A 14,676-nucleotide genomic window follows, 5' to 3' on the forward strand; every position below is an offset into this window, starting at 1 on the left:
GCTTTGCATTTCACATTCTAGTTTGCGTCCCCGTTCCAGACAATTCCAGGGCTTTTGAATCATGCCTCAGCCTTCCTGGCCGGTCTCCCTTCCAAAACCCGAAAAACAGAGGCGCTGGGCTCAAGACTGACTCATAGTGTCCCGCTCCCGCCCCGTCCTCTGCCGGTTCTAAAGGGCAAAGTCTCTCCTCCTCGCGCCCCGCTTAGGCCTGCCCAGGCCCCGCCCACCTCCTCGTGGACCCCGCCCAGGCCTGGTTTCTGTCCTGCGCGCGCAGATTCGCGCAAACCTGGAAGCGGAGAGCGTGGAGTGAAGGTCCCGCAGCAGCGCGTGAGTTTCTCTCTGTCTTATATTAAGTCTGTGCGTCCCAGGTCCCCGGCGCTTCTGTACCTGGGACGTGGGGTCCCCACAGACCTGGAAATTCTCACCCGTCTTTCTTCACCCAGAGCAAATTGAGACGTCCCTTTGAGAGTCCGGGGTTCGCTTCCTTTTGGGTTTAAAATCGCCTTGAAGCTGGTGCGGCGTCTGGTCTTGCTCCTATAGGGCAATGTATACACTTTCTATTGCATAGTTTTCCTGCTCAAAACCCTTTTCTAACTCCTCCCGCCCCGCGCTTTTTCAAGTCCTTACAGGTGAGGTGAGTTCCCTCCCTGGGCCCCTCCCACCCTCGCCTTCGACGGCCCCTCAGGTGCAGCGCCGCGCCCCCAGTCCCGCGGAGGCTGCGTCCTCTGCCTCGTCCTGAGATCCTGCGGACCCCACCATTGTCTTAAGGCACCGTCGCCCCCCACCTTCCTCCTCGTGCTGGGTCCTGCTTCTCTCCAGGTCTCCTCTCCGCCGTCACCGCTTCCCCTGAGCCCGCGTTGGGGAGGTGCCCGGGGCCTGTCCTGTGACACGGGGTGTTCTTGCCTGCCCAGCTCCAGCCCCTGGAAAATGAGCTCCCCCGGATGCAGGCGTCTTACTCCAAACCCTTCTGTAATTGTATGGGCCAAAGGGATCAGGAGAGAGAGAGAGCAGTAGAAAACCTGAGATAAGAAAAGAAAGCAGGAGAAAAGCAACTGGAGAAATGTAGAGAAAAGCTAGATAGATGTACAGAGAGATGAAGAAGAGCAAGGAAGGGAGGTGGCAGCAAAGAGGGAGGCTCATCAGAGGGAGAGGAGGAGGGATTTGGAGCCAGGGCAGACAGAGCAGAGTGGTGCTGGTGGCAAGAACAGAGGAAGAACCACAGCAGGGAGGACTACTGTGGGTCTAGAGTGCCATAAAGTGTGGACAGGGGGTTATAACAGGGAAGAGAGAATGTAACAGGGAGAGCAGAGGAGGCGCAGAGATGGGAGAAGAGGCGGAAATCTATGGAGATTGAGGATGATCCAAAGGTTGTGGGAGAAGGAGCAATAAGAGGTTAAATAAGTTGCGAGGATGGAGCAGAAGAGGTGGAAGAGAAGGAATAAAGGGAAGAAGGGGATAAACAGCAGGAGAGGAGAGGGGCAAAAATGAGGCACAGAAGCCCAGGGAAAAAGAGATATGTACAGAATTAGCGAGGGAAGCACAGTAATGAAGACAGGGGGGCTGGGCGCAGTGGCTCACGCCTGTAATCCCAGCACTGTGGGAGACTGAGACAAGGGGATTGCTTGAGTACAGGAGTTCGAGCACAGCTTGGGCAACATAATGAGACCCACCCCCCCCATCTCTGACCAAAAAAAAAAAATTAACCGGGCGTGATGATGCGCACCTGTAATCCCAGCTACTCTGGAGGCCGATGTAGGAGGATCACTTGAGCCCAGGAGTCCCAGGCTGCAGTAAGCCGAGATCATGCCACTGCACTCCAGCCTGGTCAACAGAGTGAGACACTGTCTCAAAAGAAAAAAAGCGGGGGACTTTGGGTACAGATGAGTAGGTTAGTTCATTGGATATTATTAGTCGTGACATGTTGACTGCTTTGTATATAATCTAATAACTTAAAACTTGTTTAAATTATACAGATGAGGTTGAGAATTTTTAAACTCATGTCTATGAGACATGTACCTTCTGCAAATCTTAGCATCAGAGGTTAGCTTCCACTTGAAATCCCTATTCAGCCAAACAGCAGTGACTTATTCAGTTGTGAGTCACTCTCTTGCCTTTTCCCAGAGTTGGGTAGGAAGTGGAGCAGTGAAGTGGGAAAAAAAAATTGGTGTTATTACATAATATTTTTAATTTAATTAATTAATATTTGGGACAGGCTCTGGCTCTTATCGCCCAGGCTCACGACTGTAATCCCAGCACTTTGGGTGAGGCTAGTGGATCACTTCAGGTTAGGAGTTTGAGACAAGCCTGGCCAAAATAACGAAACTCTGTCTCTACTAAAAATACAGAAATCAGCCGGGCATGGTGGTACTCGCCTGAAATCCCAGATATTAGAAAGGCTGAGGAAAAAGAATCGCTTGAGCCCGGGAGGAGAAGGTTGCAGTGAGCCAAGAGCCTGCCACTGCACTCCAGCCCAGGTGACAGTGCGAGACTCTGTTTCAAAAAGCAAAACAAAACCTTCTGGCCGACTTTAAAGATAATCCAGTTCTGGCCAGGCGCGATGGCTCACGCCTATAATCCCAGCACTATGGGAGGCCGAGGCAGGCGGATCACCAGAGGTCGGGAGTTCCAGAACAGCCTGACCAACATGGAGAAACCTTGTTTCTACTAAAAATACAAAATTAGCCAGGGGTGGTGGGGCATGAGTGTAATCCCAGCTACTCGAGAGGCTGAGGTGAGAGAAGTCGCTTGAACCCGGGAGGCGGAGGTTGCGGTGGGTTGCGATCGCACCATTGCACTCCACCTTGGGCAACAAGAGCGAAATTCACGTCTAAAAAAAAAAACAAAAAGATATCCGTTTCCATGTTTGCTACTCTTGTGTTTTTGATTCAATAGTTCTTGGAAGAGAGGTCGATGTCCACATATTACATATTACTATTCTCCCTAAACATTCAGAAGGAGGCAGTCAGTGGAGGAATTTGTGAAATATTTTCCTAGATCCATCTGTAATATTTTCTTTCTTACTAAAACGTAGGGCTGCGGCTCTAGAAAACTCCAGCACGTCATCTTCCCTTTTTTTTTTTTTTTTTTTTTTATAAGCAGGAGTCTTTCTGACCTGTTATCTCCATGTTGGAGCAAGGGAAAGAGCCCAGGACTGTGCAGAGTGAAGTGAAAATAACAAAAAAAATACAGACAGGTGGGAATGTATTACAGGTGTAAACACAGATAAGAGCTCAGATGGGCAGAGTGGAAGCTCCACCTTCAAATCTCTTTGCAAGTGGGAGAATTCTGAGGGAAAAGTTTAAATCCTGAGATCTCCGAGTGGACATCTTTCTTTGCCCCCTCTTATGTCTCTGTTATTTATTTTATTTATTTTATTTTATTTATTTTATTTTATTTTATTTTTTGAGACAGCGTCTCACTCTGTTGCCCAGACTGGAGTGCAGTGGCACAACAGCTCACTATGACCTCCGCCACCTGGGTTCAAGTGATTCTCCTGCCTCAGCCTCCCAAGTAGCTGGAACTACAGGCATGCATCACCACCACACCAGGCTAATTTCTGTATTTTTAGTAGAGATGGGGTTGCGCCATGTTGTCCAGGCTGGTCTCGAACCCTGACCTGCCCGCCTCGGCCTCCCAAAGTGCTGAAATTACAAGTGTGAGCCACCACGCCAGGCCCCTCTGCTCCTTAGATGTGTGGTAGTTTGATTTTGTTGTCCTCTAGTGATGCTGCAGCTCAGAGACAAAGGCAGAGTCTTTATCCTGATGGGCAACAGCTTGTCATCTGGCTTCTGTGACCTCATTGGTTTCTTGACTCTGGCACAGGGAAGGCTGTGTCAAAGGGGTTTCTTTTCCCTGTGATCTCTCTTTCTGTACTTGACTCCTTCTGATGCTCCGTTCTCTGTCCCTATAGATCAGATCTGAGGCCTCCATACACCTACCCCTTGACCTACCAGGTTCCATCCCATTTCCTGTACTTGGAACACCTAACCAGGAGATCGGAAAACCTGAGCCGCTCCTCCTTTGCGACTGGGGCCCGGGATACTGCACGGAGCCCTCTCTGTTCAAATAGTTGGCTTGCCTATTTGAAGTAGTAAAAAAGGCCATGCGCAGTGGCTCATGCTTGTAATCCCATCATTTTGAGAGGCTGAGGAGGGCGGATCACTTGAGGTCAGGAGTTGGAGAGCAGCCTGGCCAACACGGTGAAACTCCATCTCTACTAAAAATACCAAAAGTAGCCGGGCGTGGTGGTGGGTTCCTGTAATACCAGCTACTGGGGAGACTGAGGCAGAAGAATCTCTTGAACCTGGGAGGTGAATTTTGCAATGAGCCGAAATTCCAACACTGCACTTTAGCCTGGGCGACAAAGCGAGACTCTGTCCCCCTGCCAAAAAAAAAAAGAAATACAAAAAAAAAAAAAAATAGGGTTTTTCCTACTCTCTCATGCCACTGAGCACAGAATGCATCAGTTCTCATCACCAAAATTTGTGGATTTCTCCCCAACCACATCGTGGAGCGCGATGGTGTGATCTCGGCTCACCACAACCTCTGTTTCCTGGGTTGAGACGATTCTCCTGCCTCAGCCTCCTATCTGGCAAAAGAGCAAGACCTCATCTCAAAATAAAATAAAACAGAACAAAATTACTCAAAGTACAAAAGGTTAATCAGAGACTCAAAGAAAGCAACCATTTTTCTCTTATTTACCTATGTCCTGGAATCCACCGCCCCCTCCCCCCGCTTTGAGTTGTTCCACCTTTCCCGACTTAACCAATGTACATCTGACACTTATTGGTATGTCATGACTCCCTAAAATGTAAACTCTACCTAGACCATATTGCACACATGCCATTAGGACCTCTTGAGCCTGCGTCGTGGGCATGCTCTTAACCTTGGCAAGATAAACTTTCTAAACGGATTGAGACTTGTCTCAGATACTTGGTTCACAAACTTTTTAAAGTCCCAGGTAATTTATTTTAGCAGCTATAAGAAAAATCTGGGCTGGCACGTTGGCCCATGCCTGTAATCCCAGCACCTTGGGTGGCCAAGGTGGGTGGCTCACAAGGTCAGGAGTTCGAGATCATCCTGGGCAACATGGTGAAACCTTGTCTTTAGTAAAAACACAAAAATTAGCGGGCATCTTGGCACGTGCCTGTAATCCCTGCTACTCCGGAGGCTGAGGCTGGAGAATCGCTTGATCCAGGGAGTCGTGGGTTGCAGTGAGCCGAGATTGTGCGACTTCACTCTAGCCTGGTGACAGAGCAAGACTCTGTCCAAAAAAAAAAAAAAAAAAAAAAAGGAAAGAAAAAGCTGGTTTCAGGTTATAACAGGAAGTTTCAGCAGCCATACTTCAGAGAATCACATTCTTGAAGCAATGTTTGTGTCCTGAGTTCATTTTTCATCTCTCCTCTTGACTTTGGTTTAGTTGTGAAGCAGCCTCATTTTCTGGGGTAATACCTGAGGTTCGTTGTCTCATGGCCACGGAAATCAAGGACGTGGACACACAAGAGTGGCTTTAAGAGTGGAAGTTCAATAGGCGAAAGAAAGTCAACAACTCTCTGCTACAGAGAGGGGTCCTGGGAAAATGGTTTGCAGATTCGTGGTAAAATGTAGGGGTTTTATAGATGAGCTGGTGGGGAGGCATTGTCTTATCTACATAGGACCAGATGTGACATTTGCATACGGCATGAATTTCTGGCAGCCCCCTCGCCGATCTTTTATTATGCACGTTCTTTGCCTGAGCTGTGCCATGTTTCCCATTTCTTTCTTACTGTACACGGGCTAACAAAAAAGGAAAGACGGAGCTTCCATGGTGGACATGCCTAGCCTCAAGGTAGCCCCTTTTCTATTGGTGCAGCTGCTGACTTTCCCCCGTGCAAGCTTCCAGCTTGCTTACCTATGTTTGCAGATCAATTTTTCAGGCTGGTCTTTGTTAGAACAAAATGATATTTTGGGCAGCTTTTTGTTAGAAGGGAAGTTCTGCAGAGGAGTTTTTGCCCTTACTATCTGCCTAAATAATTTCTTTTTTTTTTTTTTTATTAATTTTTGCACACAAGAACAATAAACATTTTCTAAAAATACATACAAACAAAAAGATGCGTATCAAACATATTAGGAAGGTTACACATGGGAAGTCGGGGAATAGAAATGGGGGGTGGGAGTTAAAATAAGGTAGAGAGGGACTTTATGTGGATCAGTGATAATAACTCAATCCTCTATTTGACAAAGAAGAGGGAGAAGGAAGAGGAAGAAAAAGAAAGTGGGATAAAGGATCAGAAAGGGAGGAAAATAGAAAAAATTAGAGTATGACTCCAGGGTAGACCTGTTTTGTTGTCACTGAGTTGTTTGGTTGGTTTGTCTGTTGTATTTTTCATGTTTCGCCAAGTTGGCCAGACTGGTCTCGAACTCCTAGCCCGAAGTGATCAACCCGCCTCGCCCCCCAGAGTGCCGGGACCACAGGTGTGAGCCACCACGTCCAGCCCCCACATTGCTTCTGGCCTCCGTGGTAGACCTCCCAGACGGGGCGGCCGGGCAGAGGCGCTCCTCACTTCTTCCCGGACGGGGCGGCCGGGCAGAGGTGCTCCTCACTTCTTCCCGGACGGGGCGGCCGGGCAGAGGCGCTCCTCACTTCCCAGACGGGGCGGCCGGGCAGAGGCGCTCCTCATCTCTTCCCGGACGGGGCGGCCGGGCAGAGGCGCTCCTCACTTCTTCCTGGACGGGGCGGCCGGGCAGAGGCGCTCCTCACTTCTTCCCGGACGGGGCGGCCGGGCAGAGGCACTCCTCACTTCCCAGACGGGGCGGCCGGGCAGAGGCGCTCCTCACTTCTTCCCGGACGGGGCGGCCGGGCAGAGGCGCTCCTCACTTCTTCCCGGACGGGGCGGCCGGGCAGAGGCGCTCCTCACCTCCCAGACGGTGGGTGGCCGGGCAGAGGCGCTCCTCATTTCACAGATGGGGCGGCCGGGCAGAGGCGCTCCTCACTTCCCAGACGGGGTGGCCGGGCAGAGGCGCTCCTCACTTCCCAGACGGTGGGTGGCCGGGCAGAGGCGCTCCTCACTTCCCAGACAGTGGGTGGCCGGGCAGAGGCGCTCCTCACTTCCCTGACGGTGGGTGGCCGGGCAGAGGCGCTCCTCACTTCCCAGACGGGGCAGCCAGGCAGAGGCGCTCCTCACTTCCCAGACGATGGGTGGCCGGGCAGAGGCGCTCCTCACTTCCCAGACGATGGGTGGCCGGGCAGAGGCGCTCCTCACTTCCTAGACGGGGCGGCCGGGCAGAGGCGCTCCTCACTTCCTAGACGGGGCGGCCGGGCAGAGGCGCTCCTCACTTCCCAGACAGTGGGTGGCTGGGCAGAGGCGCTCCTCACTTCCCAGACGGTGGGTGGCCGGGCAGAGGCGCTCCTCACTTCCCAGATGGGGCAGCCAGGCAGAGGCGCTCCTCACTTCCCAGATGGGGCAGCCAGGCAGAGGCGCTCCTCACTTCCCAGACGATGGGTGGCCGGGCAGAGGCGCTCCTCACTTCCCAGACGATGGGTGGCCGGGCAGAGGCTCTCCTCACTTCCCAGACAGGGCGGCTGGGCAGAGGTGCTCCTCACTTCCCAGACGGGGTGGCCGGGCAGAGGCGCTCCTCACTTCCCAGACAGGGCGGCTGGGCAGAGGTGCTCCTCACTTCCCAGACGGGGCGGCCGGGCAGAGGCGCTCCTCGCTTCCCAGACGGTGGGTGGCCGGGCAGAGGCGCTCCTCACTTCCCAGACGGGACGGCCGGGCAGAGGCGCTCCTCACTTCCCAGACGGTGGGTGGCCGGGCAGAGGCGCTCCTCACTTCCCAGACGGGGCGGCCGGGCAGAGGTGCTCCTCACTTCCCAGACGGGGCGGCCGGGCAGAGGTGCTCCTCACTTCCCGGACGGGCGGCCGGGCAGAGGGGCCCCTCACTTCTTCCCGGACGGGGCAGCCAGGCAGAGGTGCTCCTCACTTCTTCCTGGACGGGGCGGCTGGGCAGAGGCGCTCCTCACTTCCCAGATGGGGCGGCCGGGCAGAGGCGCTCCTCACTTCCCAGACGGGCGGCCGGGCAGAGGCGCTCCTCACTTCCCAGACGGGGCGGCCGGGCAGAGGCGCTCCTCACTTCTCCCAGACGGGGCGGCCGGGCAGAGGCGCTCCTCACTTCCCAGACGGGGCGGCCGGGCAGAGGCGCTCCTCACTTCCCAGATGGTGGGTGGCCGGGCAGAGGCGCTCCTCACTTCCCAGACGGGACGGCCGGGCAGAGGCGCTCCTCACTTCCCAGATGGGGTGGCTGGGCAGAGGCGCTCCTCACTTCCCAGACGGGGCGGCCGGGCAGAGGCGCTCCTCACTTCTTCCCGGATGGGGCGGCCGGGCAGAGGTGCTCCCCACTTCCCAGACGATGGGCGGCCGGGCAGAGGCGCTCCTCACTTCCCAGACGGGGCGGCCGGGCAGAGGCGCTCCTCACTTCCCAGACGGGGCGGCCAGGCAGAGGCGCTCCTCACTTCTTCCCAGATGGGGCGGCTGGGCAGAGGCGCTCCTCACTTCCCAGACGGGGCGGCCGGGCAGAGGGGCCCCTCACTTCTTTCCGGACGGGGCGGCCGGGCAGAGGCGCTCCTCACTTCTTCCCGGGTGGGGCGGCCGGGCAGAGGCGCTCTTCACTTCTTCCCAGACGGGGCGGTGGCCGGGCAGGGGCTCGGGAGGCTGAGGCGGGCAGAGCACTCGGCGTCAGGAGCTGGTGAGCAGCGTGGCCAACATGGCGACCCTGCCTAAATAATTTCTTTTTACCTCCTGTATAAGTTGGATATGGCAAGAGTGACCCAAGTGATAGGATGAACTTTTATCACGGCAGAATTTTGAATTCACTTTATGTGCATTCTGAAAGTAACTAGAAAAGATACTTTTTATTTGCAAATTATAAGGTTTTTGTTTGTTGTTGTTTTTTGAGACAATCTCACTGTGTCACCCAGGCTGCAGTGCAGTGGTGCGATCTTGACTCACTGCAACCTCCGCCTCCCAGGTTCAAGCAATTTTCCTGCCTCAACCTCCTGAGTAGCTGGGATTATAGGTGTGCACCACCATGCCCGGCTAATTTTTGTATTTTTAGTAGAAACGTCATTTCGCTATGTTGGCCAGGCTGGTCTCGAACTCCCGTCCTCAAGTGATCTGCCTGTCTCAGCCTCCCAAAGTGCTGGGATTACAGGCATGAGCCACCACGCCTGGCCAATTATAAGGTATTTTATTTTTATTATAATTTTTTTTTTGAGATGGAGTCTCAGTCTGTCACCCAGGCTGGAGTGCGGTAGCACGATCTTGCCTCACTGCAACCTCCTTCTCCTGGGTTCAAGCAATTCTTCTGCTTCAGCCTCCCGAATAGCTGGGATTAGAGGCATGCGCCATTACTCCCAACTAACTTTTTTTTGTATTTTTAGTAGAGATGGGATTTCACCATATTGACCAGTCTAGTCTTTAACTCCTGACCTGGTGATCTGCCCGCCTCAGCCTGCCAAAATGCTGGGATTACAGGCGTGAGTCACCGCGACCGGCCCTATAAGTTATTTTATACCTTTTCTTTGTTTTATCTTTCTGTCAGGTGTGGTAAGAAAACCTGTAACACAGACAGCCTTCAGAATATATTTGGATTTATTGTGGAGTCCTAATTAGGGAAAAGGAGTCTGGCTAGTGGGAACAGGGGGAAAGCAAAGAGATAAGGCAAATAAGCTATTTTATTTATTATTTATTTATTTATTTATTTATTTATTTAGAGACAGAGTCTGGCTCTGTCCCCCAGGCTGGAGTGCAGTGGCACCATCTTGGCTCACTGCAAGTTCCACCTCCCGGGTTCACGCCATTCTCCTGCCTCAGCCTCCCGAGTAGCTGGGACTACAGGTGCCCGCCACCACGCCCTGCTATTTTTTTTGTATTTTTAGTAGAGACAGGGTTTCACTATGTTGGCCAGGATGGTCTCGAACTCCTGACCTCGTGACCTGCCCACCCCGGCCTCCCAAAGTGCTAGGATTACAGGCTTGAGCCACCGCGCCCGGCCAAATAAGCTATTTTAAAAACAAAACATTGAGCTACTGTATCAAAGCCTAGTGCTGGGTATATATACCCAGCACTAGGCTAAATACAAGAAATAAAAGAAATCAGTATATCAAAAAACAAAAGAAATCAGTATATGAAAAAGATCTCTGCATTACCATGTCTGTGCACTCCTGTTCACAATAGCCAAGATTTGGAAGCAATCTAAGGGTCCACCAACAGATAAATGAACAACAAAAAAGTGGTACTTAATGAAGTAATATTCAGCCATCAAAAAGTATGGCATCCTGTCATTTGCAACATGGATGCAACTGGAGATACATGTATATGTATATATTTTTGCTGAGACAGAGTCTTGCGTGTCACCTAAGCTAGAGTGCAGTGGTGCAACCTCGGATCCCTGCAACTTCTGCCTCCTGGGTTCAAGCGATTCTCCTACCTCAGCCTCCCGAGTAGCAGACTACAATCGTGCACAACCACGCCCAGCTAAATTTTGTGTTATTTTTATTTGTATTCCCCGTATTTACTTTTATTTCACAGTACTTTTTATATCCTTACTATATATGTATTTTTACTTTATGTAAATTAAAATGCATGCCATGTGTTCATTTGGGGCATAAGAGAAAGGCATTTAGAATACAAGTCACGCTTATCAATAGGGATGCAGGTTTGTCAGAGTGTGAAACCGCACTGCTATGGGATTTTCATCATGTTCATATAAGTATCCTAAGGCTGACTGCAGAGAGGATAACTGAAGTGGAAGGTGAGTGTATGTTCTCAACTTGTATGATGTTTAATTCCATCATAAAAAAAATTGTAGGCTGGGCACGGTGGCTCACTCCTGTAATCCCAGCACTTTGGGAGGCCGAGGCAGGTGGATCATGAGGTCAGGATATCGAGACCATCCTGGCTAACACAGTGAAACCCCGTCTCTACTAAAAATACAAAAAAATTAGCCGGGCGTGGTGGCGGACGCCTGTAGTCCCAGCTACTCGGGTGGCTGAGGCAGGAGAATGGTGTGAACCCGGGAGGCGGAGCTTGCACAGAGCCAGAGCTTGCAGTGAGCTGAGATCATGCCACTGCACTCCAGCCTGGGCAACAAAGCAAGACTCCATCTAAGAAAAAAAAATTGTAGATCCTTCAGCCTTAGCAATCTGATGGTGCATTGTTTGTGTTTAGACATGAAGGATCTTATACAGGTGAGATAAAGCTATGCAGATAGATGGAACATAATTAACTCAGTCATAAAAAATTAAATTTTATTAACATATGAGATCTGTGTTACATTCTAAATAAAACAATAGAAAATGTAGCCTGGCCAGCACAGTGAAACCCCATCTCTACCAAAAAATACAAAAATTAGCCGAGCATGGTGGTGGTGTTCCTGTAGTCCCATATACTAAGGAGGCTGAGGCAGGAGAATTGCTTGAACCCAGGAGGCAGAGGTTGCAGCGAGCCATGATCACTCCATTGCACTCCAGCCTGGGTGACAGAGTGAGACACTGTCTCAAAAGACAAACAATAGAAAATGTAATGCTGACAGTTTAATGGGATTCCTAATCAAGGACATGCTATTGTGGGTTTTTTTTTTTTTTTAAATAATTAAACTCTCCTCTTTGGACCAGGTACAGTGGCTCACACCTGTAAGCCCAGCACTTTTGGGAGGCCAAGCAGAAGGATCACGAGCTCAGCAGCTCAAAACCAGCCTGGGACACATAGTGAAACCCCGTCTCTACAAATAGAAAAAAAAAAAAGCTAAAAAACCCTCTTCCCTGTGGTAACTGTTCTTTTCAGTTTCAAGATTAAGAGCAATTTTTCCTCAATCTTGCTACATGACAGCTACTGCCATTCAATGGAGATGTGGCTAACACGTCCCTTGCATTACCTCTACCGTATATGTCATCACTTCCTATGAACGTATTAATCTCCTCCAATAAAAACTGCAGTCTCTTAAGGTCTTGGACTGCTCTATTTCTTTCCTATAATCCACACTGGCCCTGTCCGTGAAGAATGCCCTGTATGCAATAATATGACTGATATCACAGCTTTACATTATTCTCAGCCCCTTACAAGTCTTAATTCAGCCATTTTTTTCCTTTATTTTTTTTTTCTTTTTGAGACAGAGTCTCACTCTGTCATCCAGGCTGGACTGAAGAAGCACAGTCTAGACTCACTGCAACTTCCGCCTCATGGGTTCTAGTTGATTCTCCTGCCTCAGCCTCTCTTGTAGCTGGGATTACAAGCGTGTGTCACCATGCCCAGCGCGTTTTTGTATTTTTATAGTAGAGATGCGGTTTCACTTTGTTGCCCAAGCTGGTCTCGAACTCCTGATCTCAGGTAATATACCTGCCTCGGCCTCCCAAAGTGTTGAGATTACAGGCGTGAGCCACAATGCCTGGCCCATTCTGGTTTTTGAGGAGCGTCACAGAAGCACGTACGTAGGCAACAATCTCTTGTTCTGTTTCCTTTGCTCTGTGTGTGTGTGTGTGTGTGTGTGTGTGTGTGTGTGTGTGTTTGAGATGGAATCTCGCCCATCGCCCAGGCTGGAGTGCAGTGGCACAATCTCAGCTCACTGCAAGCTCTGCCTCCCAGATTCAAGCAATTCTCCTGCCTCCGTCTCCTGAGTAGCTGGGATTACAGGTGCCAGCCACAGTGTCTGGCTAATTTTTATATTTTTAGTAAAGATGGGGTTTCACCATGCTGGCCAGGCTGGTCTCGAACTCCTGACCTCAAATGATCCACCCATCTCAGACTCCCAAAGTGCTGGGATTAGCCAACATTCAGCCAGTAATTAATTTCAAAAGACAGCGTCCCTGTTTCACAGGAACATGGAGGGAAATGATCTCACCTAATGAAGTAGGCCACTGTTTCCTATTCCTGCCTATAGATCATGAAATGACTAAGAAAGACATCATAAAAACAGTTCAAATGTCAGCTTGAAAGTCAACGTTGGTAAAGAAGTCTTTCTCCTTCAATAATGTAATAAATTATTTTATGACCTGAAGGTAACTGGCCATTTCCAAATGTCCTTGAGACTTTGATATATGTCATGACTTTCAACATGTTTTGAGTTGTAATTATTCTGCAGAATGTAATATAAAAGATTAATGGTAGAGAATTAGACTTCCTATTGGCTGGGCACAGTGGCTGATGCCTGTAATTCCAGCACTCTGGGAGGCCAAGGCGGGCGGATCACGAGGTCAGGAGATCGAGATCATCCTGGCTAACACGGTGAAACCCTGTGTCTACTAAAAATACAAAAAATTAGCTGGGCATTGTGGCGGGTGCCTGTAATCCCAGCTACTTGGGAGGCTGAGGCAGGAGAATGGCATGAACCCGGGAGGCAGAGCTTGCAGTGAGCCGAGATCGTGCTACTGCACCCCAGTCTGGGTGACAGAGCGAGATTCTGTCTCAAAAACAAAAAAAAAAAAAAGGAGAATTAGACTTCCTGTGAGCTCTCAGATGGATTATAGTTTGCAAATAATTTACCGTATCATTACATTTGTAAGGGCTTGTTCCACTATAAATTTTTTTTTTGAGACAGAGTCTCACTCCGTTGCCCAGGCTGAAGTTCAGTGGCACGATCTTGGCTCACTGCAGCCTCCGCCTCCCAGGTTCAAGTGATTCTCCTGCCTCAGCCTCCCAAGTAGCTGGGATTACAGGCGCGCACTACCACACCTGGGTAATTTTTGTATTTTTAGTAGAGACGGGGTTTCACCATGTTGGTCAGGCTGGTCTCAAACTCTTGACCTCATGGTCCACCCACCTCGGCCTCCCAATGTGCTGGGATTACAGGCATGAGCCACCGTGCCCAGCCTCCATTATGAATTTTTTTTTTTTTTTTTTTTTTGAGACAGAGTCTCGCTCTGTCAACCAGGCTGGAGTGTAGTGGTGTGATCTCAGCTCACTGCAACCTCTGCCTGCCAGGTTCAAGCGACTCTCCTGCCTCAGCCTCCCAAGCAGCTTGGACTACAGGCGTGTGCCACTACCCCCAGCTAATTTTTGAATTTTTAGTTGAGATGGGATTTCACCATGTGGGTGGGCCAGATGGTCTCAATCTCTTGACCTCATGATCCACCTGCCTCAGCCTCCCAAAGTTCTGGGATTACAGGCATAACCCACTGCGTCCGGCCCTCCACTATGAATTTTTAATGAACCCTGAGGATGCATCTTAGATTAGTAACCTTTCCAGATTCACTACATTTGCCTGGTTTTTATTGAGTAGATCTCTCATGACAAAATCATGAATATTACACTGAAAGGCTTATTACATTCATTATGTTTGTGTAGTTACTCTCCAGTATAAAGCCTGTGATGTTCCAGTTTTGATGCCTGGGTAAAAGCCTAAGCATGCACATTACATTTGTATGGTTTCATCCAAAGAGTTTTTGATGCCTAGTAAGACTATGGCCTGCCGAAAATCTCTATCACATATAATTATTATAAATGCTCTTTAGGATGGATTCTCTGTTGATGAATGTTTGAAGTCGTAATGGTTTCCCACTCTGTGTTTTTGTCTCTCTAAAGTATGAATTTTTGCAATATTGTACAATGTGAGAATTGTGCCAGAAGACCTTGCCACATTCATTACATTTGTTAGGTTTCTCACCAGCAAGAATTCTTTGAAAAATCCTGATCTCAGATTTTACCTT

General features: G+C 50.0%; 1 protein-coding gene across 1 annotated transcript in view; it reads right to left on the reverse strand.

Annotated features, from left to right (window-relative positions):
• Positions 1-14,217: 14,217 nt before the first annotated feature.
• Positions 14,218-14,676, reverse strand: part of ZNF83 (zinc finger protein 83) — a 34,253-nt gene continuing 33,794 nt past the window's right edge. The window contains 1 exon segment of the mRNA XM_030821234.1: positions 14,218-14,675. Within this exon segment, the coding sequence (XP_030677094.1) occupies positions 14,452-14,675 (224 nt within the window). The 3' untranslated portion in view covers positions 14,218-14,451.

The sequence above is a fragment of the Nomascus leucogenys genome, chromosome 10, assembly GCF_006542625.1.
Source record: "Nomascus leucogenys isolate Asia chromosome 10, Asia_NLE_v1, whole genome shotgun sequence".
NCBI classification, from domain to species: Eukaryota; Metazoa; Chordata; class Mammalia; order Primates; family Hylobatidae; genus Nomascus; species Nomascus leucogenys.